Source organism: Cyclopterus lumpus, chromosome 24 (assembly GCF_009769545.1).
Source record: "Cyclopterus lumpus isolate fCycLum1 chromosome 24, fCycLum1.pri, whole genome shotgun sequence".
NCBI classification, from domain to species: domain Eukaryota; kingdom Metazoa; phylum Chordata; class Actinopteri; order Perciformes; family Cyclopteridae; genus Cyclopterus; species Cyclopterus lumpus.
In genome coordinates this window covers 14,207,438-14,227,212 of record NC_046989.1, presented here as the reverse complement: position 1 = coordinate 14,227,212, position 19,775 = coordinate 14,207,438, and the positions used below count along the sequence as shown (strand labels likewise).

General features: G+C 39.8%; 1 protein-coding gene across 1 annotated transcript in view; it reads right to left on the bottom strand.

The window, feature by feature from the left end:
* scara5 (scavenger receptor class A, member 5 (putative)) overlaps nucleotides 1-19,775 on the bottom strand; it is a 61,183-nt gene that overhangs the window by 15,444 nt on the left and 25,964 nt on the right. Inside the window, exons 4-10 of the mRNA XM_034526937.1 lie at nucleotides 17,619-17,818; nucleotides 17,245-17,423; nucleotides 16,987-17,113; nucleotides 16,659-16,827; nucleotides 11,104-11,184; nucleotides 8,288-8,395; nucleotides 3,806-3,871 (exon numbers count right to left, since the gene is read on the bottom strand). Of these exons, the coding sequence (XP_034382828.1) occupies nucleotides 3,806-3,871; nucleotides 8,288-8,395; nucleotides 11,104-11,184; nucleotides 16,659-16,827; nucleotides 16,987-17,113; nucleotides 17,245-17,423; nucleotides 17,619-17,818 (930 nt within the window). The remainder of the gene's footprint in view (nucleotides 1-3,805; nucleotides 3,872-8,287; nucleotides 8,396-11,103; nucleotides 11,185-16,658; nucleotides 16,828-16,986; nucleotides 17,114-17,244; nucleotides 17,424-17,618; nucleotides 17,819-19,775) is intronic.

Here is a 19,775-nt window from a genome sequence, read left to right as displayed (position 1 = left end):
AGCGTGTCTGATTCACAAGCTATTAAAAGAGGCACCGACTATAATCGTGTTTATCAATGAGGTGCCTTTGACCTGAATACTACGATGGTTTAACAGTTTGAGAAAAATGCTTTACCTTCTTGCTGATACTTATTTGAAAATATTGATGCCACTGTCACATCTGTTTGATTAATATAAGGCTTCAGCCAGAAACCGCTTAGCTTAGCTTAGCATAAAGACGAGAATGAGTTAGCCTGGCTCTGTCCAATGGTGACAAAAGCAGCCTGAAAACACCTCACTAAAAAAGATGAGAAGATTTCCCAATTCGATTCAATTATGGATATTTCAGTTACAATACCCATTTTATTTGAATATTAAAGAGATTCTCAGCTGTAAATTGTACAAGAAACCCTCTAACCTGGAGCATTATTACAAATATTAGTGTTTACTTAAATGTGTTGGTAGTATTTGAGATATGTGGTATTTACAAAATATTTCACCTCGATTTGGCACATATTATATGTCCGGCTCTTCTCCGTCTTCATAGTTTTGAAATCTAAATTGCAACCAGACATTTGCCTTAAAGCTTGGCGGTGACTGCAGTGCAGCAGCTCCCGTCCTGTTTCGATTCAACTGAGGTTCGCTATAGTCTCGCACATGCAGGTCTCGTTGCAATAACCAGAACCAGGGACCGGCCACGCAGGACCAACGGGTTTAAAGATTAAATCGATTTTGGATCATTCAAATGAAGATCGATGAAAAACTGGGTCTGATTCTGCATGTAAAAATGAAAGAAACACAAATTAAAGACTGGCCTCACTGTTTTAAAGTGTTCTCAGCATGAGTATTTCTGCATGTGTTTTTGCTTAGCTGTAGCTGCAAATTAGAAGTAAATACAATTTGATTAAACTACAGTGCGGGGGAGGCGGGTTGTTCTGTTCCACCAAACAGATCATTCAATTCAGCAAATAAAAATTTAACATGGGATAATACGTGAGAACTGAAGAGTAGTAAGCAATTGAATATGTATTGTCTAATCTCTGATTATGTTCCTCAGTGGGGATGTTGGAGAGTGACGCCAAGGAGAGCTTTTAGCTTAAACAAATAATAACACTGTGTTTTCATTAGTCCCAAGCCAAAATCCTTTATATTTGGATCCCTGTAGCTGCGCAATTCCATTGTAAAAACAGCCGCTAAGTGTTGGACCCTCGAGATCAAACTGCGAGAGCTGTATGCGTGTGTGAGTGTGGTTGTGTGTGTAAGCATCACTTCCAATAGCTCTTGAAATAAGTCAACAGTCAAGAGAAAAATTACACGAAATAGCCAACAAATGTGGTGTTACATACACATAGGAAAACGTCTTTATAATAGGGAAATTGTTGGACTTTGGCCTCAACTAATGTCAGACATATTTCATGTCATACCCTAAGCTAAGGAATACAGAACAGGACATGATATTCTCATCCCTTTCTGTTGAATTCGGGAACGATTTAAAGATGTATGACTGTGTATATCTGCTCTGACATAAGCCTCCATCTTTAGTATGTCCAGCTAAGTAGCTTAAACCTACAGTGGTACATCCAGGCCACCTCGGGTATATTACATTTTTTCGGATACTTTATGAGGCTAATGTTAGCAGCTCTGTCCTGCTCTTAGATTTATTGCATGCTGCTTGAGACCCAGCACATACTCTCAAAATGTGAAACACCAAGGACAGCTACGATGCAAAAGACTGTACTGCTGGACCAGGAAGTCGAATGCAGAGAGTATGTATGACACGTCTATTTACACCACCATCAATTGCTACTGGTTAGAAGACTAGACACCATGCAGCCAATATGTAGCATAGCAGTGTATATGGTATGTAAACTGTAAACTGCATTTTGATTTAAAAAAAAAAAGAAGTAACACCAAGAACAGGATCAAAAGAGCTAAAGATTATGATCCTTTCATTGACATAACATCCTGTATGGCAGGTTCATTTTGTGTTAACACCCGACATGTGTGGACGAAACGTCCTTTTTTCCACACAGATAAAACTTCAGTCGTTTTGGGTCACTGACCTTGGTGCTCGTTCTGGTAAGTGATCATATCGGTATGCAATGTATGCTTTGAAGCGTAAAAAGATCTGAGTCATGCATCAAACGATTAGTCAGCCACACGAGGGTTGTGACAAGAACGGGAGGCTGCGATTCAATGTTTCTGACAGCCAGCAGCATGTGGCCTCGGTCTGCCTTTCTTTCTCTGAAACCTCAAGTCTTGTAAATGATGTGAGGAAAGAATTGATGTTTGACTTTTCTCTAACAGGCAGAAAAAAAAAGGTATTTAGATGGGCGGGGGTCCGTGTTGACGATCACGAGGCGTAAAACCATCCTGATGTTACAAAGGAAGAACAACACTTGTGGCTAATAAAGAAATGTCTGTGGTTTTGCGGGTCATTAATGTCATTTTCTTTCTCCCAGGTTGGAGGTTTCAGATTAACCGTATATATGTATATATGTATAATGGTTTTCAAGTCCTTATGATGTACACTAAGCTATGTGGTTCTCCATCAAGTGTTGGAAAACGTGAGGTTACGGTGAAAAGAAAAGCAGATCCTTGAAACTTCCCACATCTCTTTGCACAGGACATCAGGTGTGGCAGAGGCCCATAAAGTCATCAGCTCGTACATTTCTAGACTTATACGGCCAATGTAGGAATATGTGCACTGATATATGTGTTTGTATTACAACACGGTTTCTTTACTGCGTGGCCGTTAAGGGTAGAACATCTATATATTTTATCTACAGTTATTATTTGATTATGCTTTTTCAGACATTTCTTTTGTAAAAATCGACGATTTAAAAATGTCCAATGTGAAACCAGTTATACAATCTGGTGTTGCTGTTGTTTACATGAAGATCCGATCACTTATGATGTGTCCTAACAGCTCACGGTGATGCTTTATGCAATTAACATCTTATACATTTATCTGTTCATGTCTCATCTTTCTTTGCTTTGATCACAATTGTCTGCAGCTTCTCTCCAGAGATTATCCAAGTATTATTTGTCATAATACTTTAACTTCAAAAGCTACATCAATGTGGGTGACGAGGCGTTGATGTCCCAAATGAAAGTAAACTGGAAAACAAGTGTGATTATCAAATATTCATCCTGTGCCCACAGGGAAATGTGAACAGTCGCTTTGTTACTCCAAATTCATTTTCAAAGTGTATATTGAAATTCTGTGTCTGCGAGCATTGCTGAAAGACAGTGTATCAAAGCATCATGAGAATAAAAACATTTCTACTGACTCACATAAAACAGTTTAGTGGGGGAAGAACATGCTGGTGGAAAGAATATAAATGAAACATTGTAACATAAGTTGGTACAACTTGGTTTCCCACAAAGAAAGTCTATAAAACACTTAATGTTAGTGTTGAATCTTTTAGCAGACCATGTTCACACTACTGTTGAACCACATTGGATGAACTGACTCTGTACTCGGCGGTCTGCACGCAGCACATTGATGAAAAAGAGAGACTTGGAATTCCTTAAGCCACGAAGAAGTTCCTGGTAATTTAGGTCCAAGGACTTCTTTTCAGGAACTAAAAGGTTCCTTCAGCCCATTGTTGTCTGCGCCCTAAAGACCAGGAGACTGAGGAGGGCTGCTGATGGTCACATGGCGTAAACACACTTTGGAATCAGTAACAGTAGTCGTTATTTTTTTACTTCATCCCAGTTTAATTTAAATATGTGTATATATGTTGTATGTGTATGGTAGCATGAAGAAGCTACACCTTACTTTCTTAAGCTTTACAGTGTTAACTCACACGTCAGCTCTTACCCGTTTTCTCTCCTCTGTCTCCTCGCTCCCCCTTCTCCCCCTTCAACCCTCTTTCTCCTCTGTCACCTGAGGACAAACAGAAAAAGTGGAAATCACACAGACGTTACAGGACAAGTGTATTATATTTAGGTTATTCATGACAGAAACAAATCAAATCAAATAATCACTCTTAACAACCCACTTATAATAACGTCATAACAATAACACTGTAACACATGATCAAAATGTGAGTTTAGGGCGCAGCATTTTACCTCTTACACTGGGTCTATACAATCAAAAATATACACTCTTCAAGCCAACAACTAACATTTTTTTAATCTTTTAAACAACAACTCTGGCCAGATCTCACACATTGCACCTTTCATTAATGAATGCCAACAACGGTGGACCTATTCATCAGTTGAACATGACACTCATAACCAAAACCAATAATGTGTAGCGTCTTCACACAGTGGCAACCACACCATAGCACAAATGGGGGCAGAAATGTGAACTAAGACAGAAACAGCTCAACCGTCGACAGGTTTAGATTTTATGGCAGGACAGAAAAATATTCTGCCCTGTAATCTTGCCTTGTGATACGGGCATTACATGTGAAAAATCAGAGGACACCCACCCTGCGTCCGGGGCTTAATTTAACTCAACTAAGATGTGGTTAAATGTTGTTTTGAGGTGAGATGAGTGAGATCGAAATAGAGGAAGCATAAAAAGAGTGACCAGTAGAACTGAAATATGTAAAAATCATTTCTTGGAGTGTCTTTACAGAGTAGATGTTGAAAAACAGCTCAATCAATGTGAGGGAAAAATTCCTCCCATTTGTGGTTTCTGCAAAATTACAGTATGTTTTAAGCATGACACCTTCCTCCAATCAGCATTTTGGAAACATCTGTTTCTCATTTGTTTTGATTTCAAAATATGGGGAATAACCTCTATTTCAATGCCATTTGTTGCTAATTTTCAGCCATGAGGTTAGAAACCACAAGTCTGTTTTTGCCATGAAGCTATAAGAGGATCAGCTTCAAGTCGGCATTCATCCCACCCTTAATTTTAATTTTAATTTCACATCCCAGACCACAGAGGCGGATGCCAGGCGAGGTAGCACTCTGTCCCATGTGTCACTGTGTGTGTGTGTCCATGTCGGATTAGTGTACCAAACACCACACCCTGCCTGTAACGGGTCTCAGCTGCCAGTGTCCTCCATCTTGACCACATTCTTAACAACTAAATAACAGGAAAACCCAAACACACTGGTAAGCTACTGCTAAGCCAAAAGAGACAGCAGAGGCATTGGATTTCAAACGGCACATGTGAAGTTGCATGCTGGTGGCGATAAATGGCAGTTATGAGTAAATGTGTGATGTTTTAGCTTTTAATGTTTCACAAATTAACAATTTGAGTTATGTTACCGGCTGTATGGATTGGTCCACAAACAACTATTGTATGCATTGTGACTAATGACTTTGAGGCAGCCCTGCCTTTTAAATATTTAAATATGTCCATGGATATCATGCATAATTAAGAATATAATGTTCCCATTAGCTTCAGTTGTACTTTGTGCTCAGTGCCAATTAGCAAATGCTGGCATGCTAACCAGATACATATGTGTAATTTAGTATTGTCAGTGGTGCTAGCTTGGCTGTAGTCTTATTTATATTAACAATAAATAAAATGACTTGTTTTGGTTTTACAGCTGGCAAAATAACTTTATTGTGCAGTCTGAGCACACAAATCTGGTTCATTGTTCAGCTGTAGCAGCCTTCTGTTTACAGTGAAACAATCAGTAATCCCACTGTTTCTAAGAAGTTGGTGGAGACCAAAGCAGAGCTAAAATGCAAGCAAATATTTGACGTATTGTCATCAGGTTGAGAAAAAAACAGTCACTCCAAACACCTCGATAAAAATATTTCTGGGCTGTGTGTCTTCCACCTTGTTGTAGAGTTTGACTTCCCCATTGGCCAAAAGAATAATCAATCCAGCTTTAAACACCAAGAAATGACGGACAATATGTTGGCAACTGATGTGTTGGGCTTTACAGAACAAAGAAAGAGCCAACACCTAGTGCACTCTCTGCTCAGTCTATCCACCATTCATCTATAAAAAGAAACCAGGAAGCTTCCCAGTGCTGCTTTAACAAGCTTTCAGTATCCACAGCAGTTCACACCAGAAGGTCCACAAACTCTTCACCCTTCGCTGGTTTGTTAAACCCACAACCAGACCACAGATGGGTGGAAGCACAGACAGACATTGTTGTAAATTGCCAGAGTGTAGATGGCTAAACATCCGCAACATAACCTTGTTTTCTTCATATTCTCTCTCCATTTATCTTGAAAAATACTAATTTGTGTGATGTTTTCAAACCGTTACACAATTAACTTGTCAACCAAACAATGTCGCCAGTACCGGGACTTTCTGAGCGTGCTTTTCTTTTCATGTTTGCTCAGCCATGGTGGCTTCTGCTGACCTTTTCACTTTCAAACAAATCAGAGGCTTGTTACACCAAATCAAAACATGCAAACTATGATTTACGACAAAAGAACATCTTCTTTTCTTCTCATTTCACCAACACAAGTGACATGATGTGTAATATGATGTTTCCACCATTTTAGATCTGCGTGTAAGCAGTGCTGTAACAGGCCTCTGATGCATAAATGAAGTCTGTATATAATAATACATTTTTTCCCAGTGAAAAGCACAAAAAAAACTGGTTGTGTGATGAAGCCATTCAGGTTATTCTTTTTTTTGTCATACTTTATTTCTTCCTCACATGATTGACAGCTAATTTGACAGCTAGTCTATATGTTATTTTACAGTTTCCTTTGAACTGCACTAATTCCTTCTTTTAATACATTTTTTTTTACAATTTGTCTTCCAATACTGTTTCATATATTCTTCCAGTTAAGACTTTAAAGGCCAAGTGCTTGTCTTCAACATTTATTGGAAGCCCGTTGCATAGCTGCGCACCTACACACATAGCTCAAAACAGTTATAGCAGCAAACGCATCGACGCTCGAGTGGAGTCTGGTGCAGAGTGTTGAGCCACAAAAGACAACAGATCAGCCTGGTTACTGGCCAACAGGGAGAGTGGGACTCAAACACTGGCTATTCCAGCCAAATCCAACTCGCATGATCAGCAACAGCTGTTGGCAAATACACACACAATCACACACGCACACAACCACACACATACACAATGCCATGATGACACACAAGAGACAGTGCTTAATCATATTTGTCAAGGCTATTTCTTTCCCAGCAGTACTCTGTATGTGAGTGTGTTTTTGTTGTCGTTTTCTCTGTCCAGCTGGTGATGCCAGAGTGGAAACATTGACACCCTGGGGGTTTATGTATTGACTGTTGTGGATAAATGGATACATAAATGGATTAGTGGATTGAAGAAAAGGGACGAGGGAGAGAAACAGAAGTTGTAGCATGAGGCCATTGAGTTATCGTGTGTTGGAAATATTTAAAATTCTAAAAGTTGGCATCTTATACTCATGTCCACTTAGAAAATGTGAGCGCTCATGTCAAAGAAATATATATTTATCGTGTGCAATGTAAAACTACTGAAAATACGGAGTGGTGAAGTATTTCCTGAATTCCTCTCACAATGCATAATTGTATATTCAGCTGTTTTGCTTGGCTGTTAAATACTTCTTATGGAATTTGTATCATACGAATTATTGGCTTAGTAACTCCTAAAGAGGGATTGAGCTTTCTATAAAAGCATATGAATACCTTTAACTATGTTGGGAAAATAAAAATAAACTTTTTATTTCACTCCTTATCTACCGACTCGTGTATAAGTCCTCGGAGTGATTTGAACTCATTTAAGGCCTGTTGACAGGTGTCTATATGGATCATTTTATTATAGCTATTTATATTATGTGTTTGATGAAGACACAGTAGTTTAACATTTGCGCCGAATTAAGTAAATCTCAAATGCTTTTTTTAAAGTAATGTTCAATGTTTATGATGCTCAGAAAAATATATTAATGGCTATCAAGTAGATTTTGTAATGATTATATATGTTGAAATAAACCACCTGTTAATAATGGACGATGTGTGAAAGACTTGGTTATGCAGAAGACTTCCTGTTAAGAGGTTTTCTACTAAAAAAGTCAACATCTCAAGCGGTCTGAAACAATTTGAGCTGTGAACGCGTTGACAAGACTGCAGGGAGTAAAAGGCTTTTTCTACTGACCTCTACTGTGAATGACGAACTGTTGGGTGAGTGAGTAAGTGACTTTAATGTGACTGCTACTGGTACCCCATAAAGTACACAGCATTGTGATTAAAATATTATATATATTCGTATAATGTCTGTGCTGTATGTTTTCTAGATGAACATCTGTGGCCTTGGCCTCAATGCATCAAGAAAGAAATGAGCAAAAATCCACTGTTATTAGCTTATATAGAGTAGATAAGCTATAAGTAAGGACTATAACATTTTTGGATTCATATGAGAAATAAAATGAGACATACCTCTGGGACCAGCAGGTCCGATGTCTCCTTTTTCTCCCTGAAGACCGCTGACCCCGACAGACCCTTTAATTCCCTGGTTGCCCTGGATCCCCTTTTCTCCTGGAAACCCTGAAACACAAACAGATGCTTGATAACCATCTGATAGAAAAACTGCGTGGTCCTAATATATTGCAACATCCTTCATCAGCCTCTTCATCAGCAATGACACCAGTCAAAGGACACTTAACCATCGTGGCTGTTACCTGCTTTAAAAATCACGTAAAGTGTGTTTAATACATCTTTGTTTAGTGCAGAGATGATCAGATTTGAATTCAAGTTAAATGTTAAAGTAAACCCCTTCTAATGAGCATTTGAAGATAAAAGCATCCAATCAAATCAAATCCATGTATTAAAGGTGCTGCTGCATTTCTAAGAAGCCTAACTGCTTCCTGTCCGCCCTCCCCGCCATGACTTCATTTATAGGAGATATAACTTCTTCTTCTTCTTCCACCATCTGCCAACGCTTCACATCTCTGAATGCTCTTTTGTTGCATAAAACAATCCAATTAATATTTTCTGCAAAGCCCTACCCTGTGGCACACAATGAGAACTTATGTTTACAGTAAGCAAACCAAAATCATTGTGGTAATGAGTTATTGATTGAACAGTTGAAGCACAAGGGCCAAATCTTGTCATTGTACCCCGATATGCTCTGATTAAATTATTGTGACGACTCATCTGAATGACATAATTACACTGAATGCATTAAAGACAGACACAAAATCAACTGATGATGGATGAGGTCATGTCTCTCTCCTCAAAAAACCCACTGGGAAAATGCCATCAAACATTCTCTGGAAGGAGTGCAAAGTGCTCTGCAGGAAAGTCCAATGAGATCATTCAACAAGTCCAAATGCTGTGATGAATTATGTAAGCTTTAATAGAAATGGAGTAAGAGATGTACACGTACTGCATTTCATACAGATTCTGGACGCCTGTAATCATCAACCGTCAGAAGAAGAAAAGAAATATGAAGATTGCTTTAGTGTCGTTGTTTAGTGTAAGCTCACCTGATGTAACAGATCTCCTAACTGAATGGAAGAAACACTAAATACACACAACTTCCCTCAGCACTTTCTCTCCAGCTTTCCAATAATATTAAGTCAATAACAATGAACGAAGTGTTTAGATTGGTGGTGTGAAATGAAAGACAATTAACTTGGCTCTTAATGCAATATATTTAGAAAAACAATAAAACTACCACCTAAAATGAACCTGCAACATTGTCCAGGCTGAGAACAATATATAGTATATTACAACACTGACTATTTAGTGTTGTTTGATTCCAATATGTTGTTTGATGGATAAGGTCCACAAGTAATTGTGGACCTTATCCATCAGTACAACACTGAGTAAGACATTTTATTAACTTTCATAAACTGAAAACACACTGTGAAAGGATTAAAGTTGTAAGTTGAAAACACAGACAACTCCAAGACCGCACAACACTGTGGGAGTGACCTGTCAATCGCAAGGTAGCCACGCCCTGAGGCACACCCTGCATCTTCTATTCTACTCTAAGCGGGACCATCATTTACTAAATGAACATCATGCTTTCGAAGTCTTGAAACTAACAACTGAGACCATAAACTCATGTTCACAATGTTTACTGAGGTAATAAATCAAGTGAGAAGTAGGGTCTTTTTCTCATTGACCTCTATAGAATTGGATTTATTTTTGCAAGTTTAAGGCACCTCCGCATTGGCTTCCCTTCTCCAGGAGGTTGCTGCCCGGTCTAATATACCAAGAGATCCGATGGGACTCATCATCACTTCACGCATGCGTCACAATAATTACAGAAGAAATGATCCTAAAAGAAAAAAAAGTTTTCTTTTTTGTGTTTCCCCAAATATGTTTTACATTCTTCTTATAAATATTGGACAAATTAAAAGAAAAACAGCTCTGACCCTGTACAAAGAATGGGCTCACCTTTTCGCCCATACTTGCTGAACCCTGCAGATATTAACCATCACCATTGAGACTTTTAAATAAAACCGCACTTTGCTTGTAGATGACTGCTCTTGCCCATTTCCTCCTTCCCTACAGTTAGAATGTCTTTTCATTCACTATTTCCTGGAACTATAGCAGTGATGGGGATGGGTGGGGGAGAGATAATGCTTATTGGATATGTGAGAGCTGCAGTTTATTGGCCAGGGAATGTGGATAGGATGATGACATGGTTCTGAGGTGCTGGTTCTGTCTGGATGAGGGTTCATGTTGTGGTTTTTGGTGGAATTACGTACGAGACAAAGATAGATGACCCGTCCCACTGGTCACGTCCACACCCTGTCTGAAAATACATCCCCATCCAAAGTCTGGGCCTTCATTTTCATAAGCGGATTCATATGACCTTTTTGTACCAACTTCATTATTAATACAACAGAGTTTAATCACAAAAGCAGAGGTCATAACACCAGCCCAAGTGTGTTCTCTGTCAAAGGAAGACACACTGTCACCTTTCATGCCCCTTGAACCTAAATCCCTTTGTGGTAAAAAAGGCTTGTAACTCAACATTTGGTGTTTACATTGGAAGATTATAGCAAGAGCATTTTATGACCAATGTGCTTGTAAAACTCATGCACCTTATTCGTTAAGGCCATCAGGACCTCCCTCCGTCTTCATATTTAATGGATAAATATGTGAGTGGTATCGATTGTGTCCTCTAACTCTACTAGAAACAAAGTATTCCCAAAAATCTCAAACTATTATATTGAATAGGTCTTCAGACATTTGTATGTAATTCAAAAACGGAGGAATGGTAGTCTGGTTGTACCCACCTCTCAAGCCTGTCAACCCAGGAGCCCCGGGGTGCCCCAGTGGCCCATTTACACCCTTTTCTCCCTTTGGCCCCGGAGGTCCTGTAGAAAGAAACACAATTATGCTCACAATTGATGACATAATGATTCGGTGATACTGGCAAACAATACAAATACTAATGCGAAATGTGTCATCAATGAGTTTTCAAGTTAACGAGGATTTAGTGAAGTCAAGTTTAAGCTTCAGCCGTGTACAGTTTTATTTAGGTTTGAACAATGGCTGCACAAATATGTATTTAATCTATTTACTTGAAGTAATAACTCACAACATGTACATTAATATATATATATATATATACATATACATACACACATGGAGAAAAATACGAGCTGCGACAGGGGTTTGTTAGGCATTTTAAAAAAAGATAGCAATATTAGAGACACCACTTAATAACAGCATGTTGGAATGCTTATAATCAAAGGCGTTGCCAAAATCAAGGGAGGCTGGAATCATATAGATTATTCCTTGAAAAGGGAACACATGAGACCATATAATGATTTGTTATCAATTTCAGGAAACCCCAGTCCTATTCCTCATTCATCATGGTAGCTGTACGCACGCACGCACACACTGGCTCTTTCAATTGGTTTAAGGATTCAATCCAAAAAGTTTGTTTTACTGGGAGAGAGTGACTGAAAAAAAAGCCAAATAGTGATTGAAAGAGGACGAGAGAGATACACACACACAGAGAGGGAGAGAGAGAGAGGCCTGGCCACAATGGGAGCCACATGTCTAACAAGGTGGACCACGACGCAGCTTGTGGGAATATTTTAAAAAATTCAGGGCTTGTTAACGTCCAGGGGTTCTGATCCTCCAGAGCCTCTAATGTTATTTACTTGCAAGTTTCTGATGCCGAGATACAGATCTGCCTGCTGCTGCCTTGAACAGCTTCACAACTAGACACACTTAACTGGTGACCGCAGGTCAGGAGCCTGTGAAAAGGTCACATTAAGAGGTGAGGCTGGGTGTAAACTACCGCGAGTGTGTGTGTCTTCTTGTATTTCTATCCTCGTGAGGATATTCTTGATCAATAAAAAAACAATTGGCAATTATTTCAATTTATTGTTGATTTAAAAAGTTTTTTTTTTTTTTTTTTACATGCCCTTCCATTGCTTCTGCTTTTTTTTTTTAAACCAAATTTCTGGAGCATTTCTGTAGATTTGACCTGAATACCTGATCTGACTTAACCTTCACAGTTTCTTGTCAGTTCTGGGAAGACTTAATCTGCTACAGATCTTGGACTTTTCACACCTTTCACGGTACCCCACGGACCCATGAATGGTCAGCAGTCAACAATATGACACGAACAACAAATGTTGCATGTTTTAGTCAGTTGCGTCAGTCAAAATGTAAATTACTGGGTAAAAAAGGGCTTAATCGTGCGAGTACTTGTTACTTTAGGAAATATGCATTTTGGCCAATAGTCAGCCTTTCTATCTATTGTTTTTATCTAATTGTTTTTATTGGGTTTAGCCAACACCAATGCATTTCACTAAGTAGGCCTTTCTATACTTAGGTTTCATCATGAGGGGAACGAGAATTTTTATACCAAATTATGTCTTCGTCATCTTATAGATATTTCACTGGCAATCCATCCAATAGTTGTAGAGAGTTGAACAGGTCAGGCATCCGCTACAAATCTCGGGGGCCATAAAGATGCCGAGTTCCATTTTTCAACTTATAGAGATACTAAAGTTTTCCCTTTTCTCTGTGGTCACAGGAATAAATAGATCGCATTTTAAGAGGTAAACCCCAACGGTTCTCTTCAACATACTACTGATCTCTGAACCTTTTTCAACACATTAAATCATCTGCTTTTTTAAGTTTTATGTGTGAGTCTGCAAGCCTCAACTTTGGTACAGTTCACCCTGGTGGTCCTGTAGAAATTGTGTCCTTGTTATTAGTTTGTTTTAGGAAAGCTTCACAGTATTAATCTCCTGGCTCTCAGAGTCCTATGTGTTCGTTCAGCTGCCAGTGTTTCAACAATTACAAGCCCAACGGCCCCTTCAGGATCAGCCTGAAGACATCTGACAGCACCGAGTTTACAACACAAGTGTGCAGTTCAGGCGCCTCCATCCAACATCCAGACAGGCGGTCTCAGCAGAGACCACGACAAGCTATGATGGGACAACGTGTATGTTGAATGTAAGGGGAGATAAAGAGTGTGTTGCGAAATCCATCGCACTGACGAATGATACAAGGATAGTCATTTTAATAAAGAACAGATGGACAAAACTGTGATAAAAAGAGGCTAAAATGTACAATGTATGTCCCTAATCGGAAACAACAGGGTTGATTTGTTCTGATTTAGTCCGCAAAGTGCTTTGGCCTTATAGATACTGTTACACAGAGACGATGTCTAAGAAGATATTTATTTACCTATTTACCATTGAGAGACATTTTCGGTTATGAGATATTCTGAGGAGAGTAAGATATTGTATCTTGGATAAGAACTTCTCCTGGTTGCCTGCAAATAAAACCCAATTACTAAAAACTGGTAGAAAAAGTCTGTGTAATGGATGGACATAGTAAGATATATATATATATATATATATATATATATATATATGTGTGTGGGAAAACTGAGGTTGCTTTGAATAATAAAGGAAAGCTTTTTCCAGAAAATTTGTGAAATTAATCGCTTTCACTGCAAAGAAGGACACCAGTATAGTTGTGTTGCCGTTTTTTAGTAACATTAACATAATAAGCAACAAAAAAAATAATATGAGTGTAGGCCAGACTCAACTGAGCTAAGGGACTCTTCACTAGTAAAGCCAATGTGCCACTCAAAATGGTCATTAATAGTCATAACACAACATTTCAGGCCTCAGCTCTGCTCAAAGCGACTCGTAACTCGTTAACTCAGCATTCATCTGTACATGTCACCACTGCTGTATGAACAAACCCTGTGGTATTGGAATCTGGATTTCAATATTATATTGTGTATGAAGTTGTGCTATCTTCTTGCAAAAACTGGCGAAATACTGTGAATTAGCTTGAGAGAAAAGACCTATCCAGTATTGTATGAAACTCTGATTAGCCTCATATCATAGATTTGATTTTAAATATAAGTCACCATAAAAATAGACTTAAAGCCCCTGGGAACTCTGCAACATAAGCAACAATAAAAGTACAGGTTGGAAAGTTTTAGGCAGCTGAAATTAATATTATTCATAATAATAGTGTGACGTTGTCTCAATGTGAAAGCTTATAGCAATGCACCTACATATACTTATCTCTTGTATTGTTGCTCCCCTCTGAGCTTCATTGTAAGTTTCATTCACATTTGTTTATCTGTCTTTTGCTGTTTTGATTCACTCTAGGTAATGCACTGTAGTCAAAAAGTTAACGTTTTCTTAGTTACTGTTGGCAATGCAAGAGTTTTAGCCTCACCATTGAGGGAAAGATCAAAAAGGCACTACAAAGGACCCGCTTCTTGTTGGTGTCCTGACATAACAGCATGTGGGCCTATTCATAAACCTCAGCAAATATCTCCAAACACAAATAGATGGAACTCTAAGACGCACACACACGCACACACACACACGCGCACATACATACACAAACACACACACACACACACAGATATACTTCTGTCAAATTGAAAGATAGATGTGAAACCCAAGTTGAAGGCGTTTGCTTCATGCCAATAAAACACTTTTGTGTGGCGTGGAGAAAAGGAGTAATGAAAGAGACGCTGTCAACCACAAAATATCACTGGAAAACTAGGTGAGACCTTTCGGCCCAGTGGTAAACTGGTTGAAGTCAAACTTGAAGGACTGGGTGAACTTTGTGTCTATTGGTAATTACACATCTGAGGGGAGAAAAACAATGCAGAGGTCACCAAGGGTCCATTCTCTGGCCTCTTTCGTTCAACATCTAAGTCATTCCATTTCTGCAGATTATGGAAAACAAGACAGAGGAGACACAGAATTATATATAACGGTTTTATCCGGTAACTATGGTCCCATTCAAATCACTGATCTATGATTGGATTTCGCAACATGTTCTTCAATTAATCAAGATGAAACTCAAATAATTGTTTTTAGAGCAAAAGAAGAATGACTAAAAGTCAGTGTTCAGACAGAGACACAACAATCTGCATCATATCACATGATTGACCTGTAATCCAAGTTGCCTGATAAATGTTCATTTAGCCTGCACATGTTACTGTAAATATCACCATGTTGTACAATAATTTACCAGACTCCAGGCACTATTTTAAAACAGCTTCTCATGTGTCTTCTTTGGGTTGGCTGTAGCTCATGCGGGAGAGTGGTCATCCCGTAACCACAAGGTACCCGGTTCGATCCCCATAGTTGCATGTCAAAGTGTCCTTGAGCAAGACACTGAACCCCCAGTTGCTCCCTGGGTGCTTCACTACAGCCCACTGCTCCTTAATAACTAAGGAGCGGTCAAATGCAGAGAAGAATTTCCCCACGGGGATCAATAAAAAAGTGTACATTTCTTTCTTTTCCTTCTTTAATCATTAATACAACATGTGTGGCATGAACATCCCTGTGTGAGTCACAGAGAAATTAAAAGCAGATGACCTGAATATGAAGAAAAGAGAGGAGAGGACGGAGAAAAGGAGGCACGACAAGGGAACACTACAGAGGAGAATAAACATGGATTGAAATGTAAAACATTTCTTGGCTAAGGTGCCTGCAAGCTAACAACAAACTGCGGAGCTAAAACTAATAACAGAGCTGAGTGGTTGAGTTTTCACTCTGGACGTGGAGTCTAAATTTAACCCACAATTGTTTCCAGGCTCAAGAGAAACAGCATCCCACCCACATGCGAAGCAGACGTGGGATCAGGGGTCTTGTTCGGTTTGAGTTGCCATCAATCAGCTCGCGCCGCGTCCCGTGCCAGCGTTACGTCATAGCGTACGTACTCTGATTTTAACAAGCCGAAGAAGTCATTTGGTGCCCTGGCAGCTCGAGTCGTACCGCGTCGGGACTAATCAGATCTGAACAGATTGGAGGAGGAACATTCGGAGTTGCTCAATACCCCGGGGGTAGTAATCCCACGGTGTAAAATCCTGTTAGCATGCTACGGTCACTTGCATCTAATCACGATGCAAACATATATCGGCTCAGACCCACTATCGTAAATGATCTTTTTGGAGCATGACGTTCCACCTCGAGCGATTCATTACACTAAGAGTTTTACATTCTCAAGTTCTCATGTATTCCTACTCTTGTTAGTTGCAACAACAAAAAACTGTGTCGATGTCTTGTTTTGTAAATTTCACTCAATGAAATGCATATTCTTTGTCCTTAATGTGGGTATTTTGCACACATGCTTGTTATCCATGAAGTCTCTATTTGGTCATGATCAGACTTCACTTCTCAAATAAATGTATCCCAGTTCAAACATCTTGACGCCTTTTCACCTGCATATCACATACTCACTGCTTACTGGACAGGAGTACTACAACAAAACCCCAAATGCACTTTGGGGCGGTTCTTTTGCATTCAGGGCAGTAATCGTAAACTTTTTCTTCGCTGACCTTCAAATATGGTGAGGTTCTTCAGGGCCAGGGAGTGCTCCCAGTCCTTCAGGCGAAGGTCCTCTGTGATTGTGTTGAGGATTTCCATCTCGTTCCTCAGCTGAGCCTCCGTGTGGACGTGGGTCACCCATAAACTGCTGGTGTCCTCTGTTATGTTGCTGATCTGGATCTGAGCAGCAGGAGGACAGGCAGAGGGAGAGTTAACAGCTGCAGTTAGTCACTTTGCTGCAGTCAGTGTCAGCACTGTAGTTTATGAATGTTAACTTTGAGCTTTCAGCATGTTGTCACATTGAATTTATAGGACATTTCTGTGTAAACTGTGATGCACCTGCAAGTCCTGTATCTTCAGGTGGTGAATACTGATGTCATTGCTGAAGGTGTGATTGACAGCTCCCACCATCCAATTGACCTCGTCCAGTTTCTCTCTCAGCCGGCTCACCTGTCCTGAGGTTTCCCTGAAAGATAAATCAACAGAAACAAATATAAACTTTATTCCTCTAATTCAATTCATTATGTTATACAGAGTCGCTGTTGGGAGGGAATTACCCTCCCATGCTTTGGAAATGACTTTAAAATAAATGTGTACCTGAACAGGAGGTCCTGGTCGTGGAGCCAGGTGGAGGCTCGGGACACCTCCGCACTCAAGCCCGTCAGGTTCCTGCCGGTGGAACTGCTCAGGGAGGACAGCCTGTCATCCAGCTGCACAAGGTAGCCCTCTGACTGAAGAGAGTGGGCCTGGCTGCTCCTCAGCTCCACCTCCAGGCCCTGTGGGTGAAATAACTTCTAACTATCACAGTAATTCATCAAAAGTGTCACTTATAATACTAACTTGAAAATCACAAAGAAACAGCCCTGACTATAAAAAAAAAGCACATTTCTTGATGTCCTGGAACACTTCCCAGGCCTAAAACCCTGCTTTGGATAAGCTCTTTTTCTCTTTCTGTCAGCCTTCTGTCGTACCTTGATGAGGATCTCCAGCCTCTGCAGCCAGTCGCTGTGGTTCTGGAAGAGATTCTCCAGTTTCCAGATGTTCTCCAGCAGGTCGGCCTGAGTGGACGCCTCGCTCAGGGTCGGCTGGAGCATCCGAGAGCGCTCAGACATCCGGGTCACGTTCTCCATCAGCACCTCCTGCCGCTTAGAAGACACCTGGGAACGAGAGACTGGGGAGGGAAAGAGAAAGAAAAAGAAAAGAGAGTGAGAGATTTGTTCTGGGTGTTGAGTCACTGATCCCTCGGTCCCCAAATCGAGTATAATTTAGTATCAATCACTACTGTCAGCTTGGACCCTTTAACCCCTTTAACGCAGAGCAGAAGTCGATTAAGTTGCTCGCTCAATTTTTGATTGTCTATTCTTGCTAAATGTATTGTTTTGTTAAATAATGACCTAAATATTTTTGATGACTTCAAAACTAGTTTCCAGAGTTGGCTCACTGTGAGGTTTTCGCTGGTGTTTACGACGGCATATTGTGGAAATTCTGTCTTCATTTTAACTGATGTTTAATTTGGCCTCTTCATGATGGTGTTCGTCCAATACTTGCAGTAGAGAGCATTAGCCCAGAGTTTATTTTCAAAAAGATATGACGTATAGATTCTCAGTGATGGAAAGTAACTGCATTTTACTCGGGAACTACTGATGTACAATTTTGAGGTACTTTTATACCAGTTTATACCTACTTCATAGGGAAATATTGTACATTTGACTCTACTTGATTAATATGACAACTATACTTACTCTAGTTACTAGAAAAGATATGATGAGCTTAGTAAATACAACACACTGTTGAAGATTAAACATATTTTTTTATTTTAAAAAGTGAATTGAAGTATACAATTCTGACCTTATGGAGGAAGCCCAACTAGATCAAACCTTTTGCTACTTTTACTTCAGTAAAGGGTTTGAGCACTAATTTTTTTGTTTGACAAAAAAAAGTTGTATCTTGGCTTTGTCTTTCATTATAAAATCATCTACTTGTTATAACGTGTAATAAGCTCATTTAACCTGAAATATAAATTCAATTACAGGGACTTTTTTTGACCACAAATTGTAAACACACAAATCTGAACGAAACAGAGGGGTGTTTTCTTTTAAGAGTTTGTGGACAACATGATCTGCATTTCACACGTGTTTATTTAGCTGTTAAATCACATTTGCCAACAGTTAACATATAACTGATGAAGCTTTGTTGTCTTGCATGAAGGCCACTTTTCCTTCTTCTCAGTTCTCCACTGTCCCTAATGAGAAAAAGCTCCTCGGTTTCATGTTATGTTGAGAGCAAGTTGCATGGTAACGGCTCGATAGCCTGGGAGATATTTTGAAACCAGATCCTCAGCGTTACGCCATGACGACATTCTCTCTGCGGGACAATCGGGACCAATGTGTGCAGAACTCCTCAAATGGAGGAAAAACAGGGAATAACTACAGATAATTCCCTTCACACATGCTGCATGCTCTTCGACACGGTTACGCCCCCAACAGTCCCGTGTCACAAAGTCTCTGAACGTTTCTGCACATCTGCTTGTGTGCGGCTTTATGCGCTAGCATCAAGACCAAGAAACGTATGCATGACTTCAGAGCAAAGACAATTGCTGCAAAGCCACAGTGCTGCAAACAAACCATCTCAATTACCGCTGATTATGTGTGTTAGGTTTATTCCTAATGACCTGAAAAACTAAATAAACCCAAATCTCCCCACTACACAGAGTGCTTAATTGCTAAATGATGGTCTGTCAACATAGGTGAACAAACGTAAATTATAGATCAACCAGAACCTTGGACGGTGCTTCAGAGTGAAGAAGAAAAGGACCAATCGTATTCTTTCTTTCTGTTGTTTTACTTCTCTCGGCTCATTTTTCCCAGTCACTTGATTGCGACCGTAATGCTGTATGGTTGATCCTACCTTTTGTTCCTTTCTGTGGAAATTGAGTAAAACTGTCAAGGTATCTGAGCATGCCTCGTTAACCAGGCACAATAAACCTACTCATGCTTGGAGTCTTAACCGCACTGCGGCAGTTCCCTGAAAGACATCGCAGGCACTTGCCTACTCGCAATTACTGCGCGTGTTTGTAATAAGGCAACTCCTTATGCCCGGGTCAGACTTTATCAGCCCAAGACATAGGG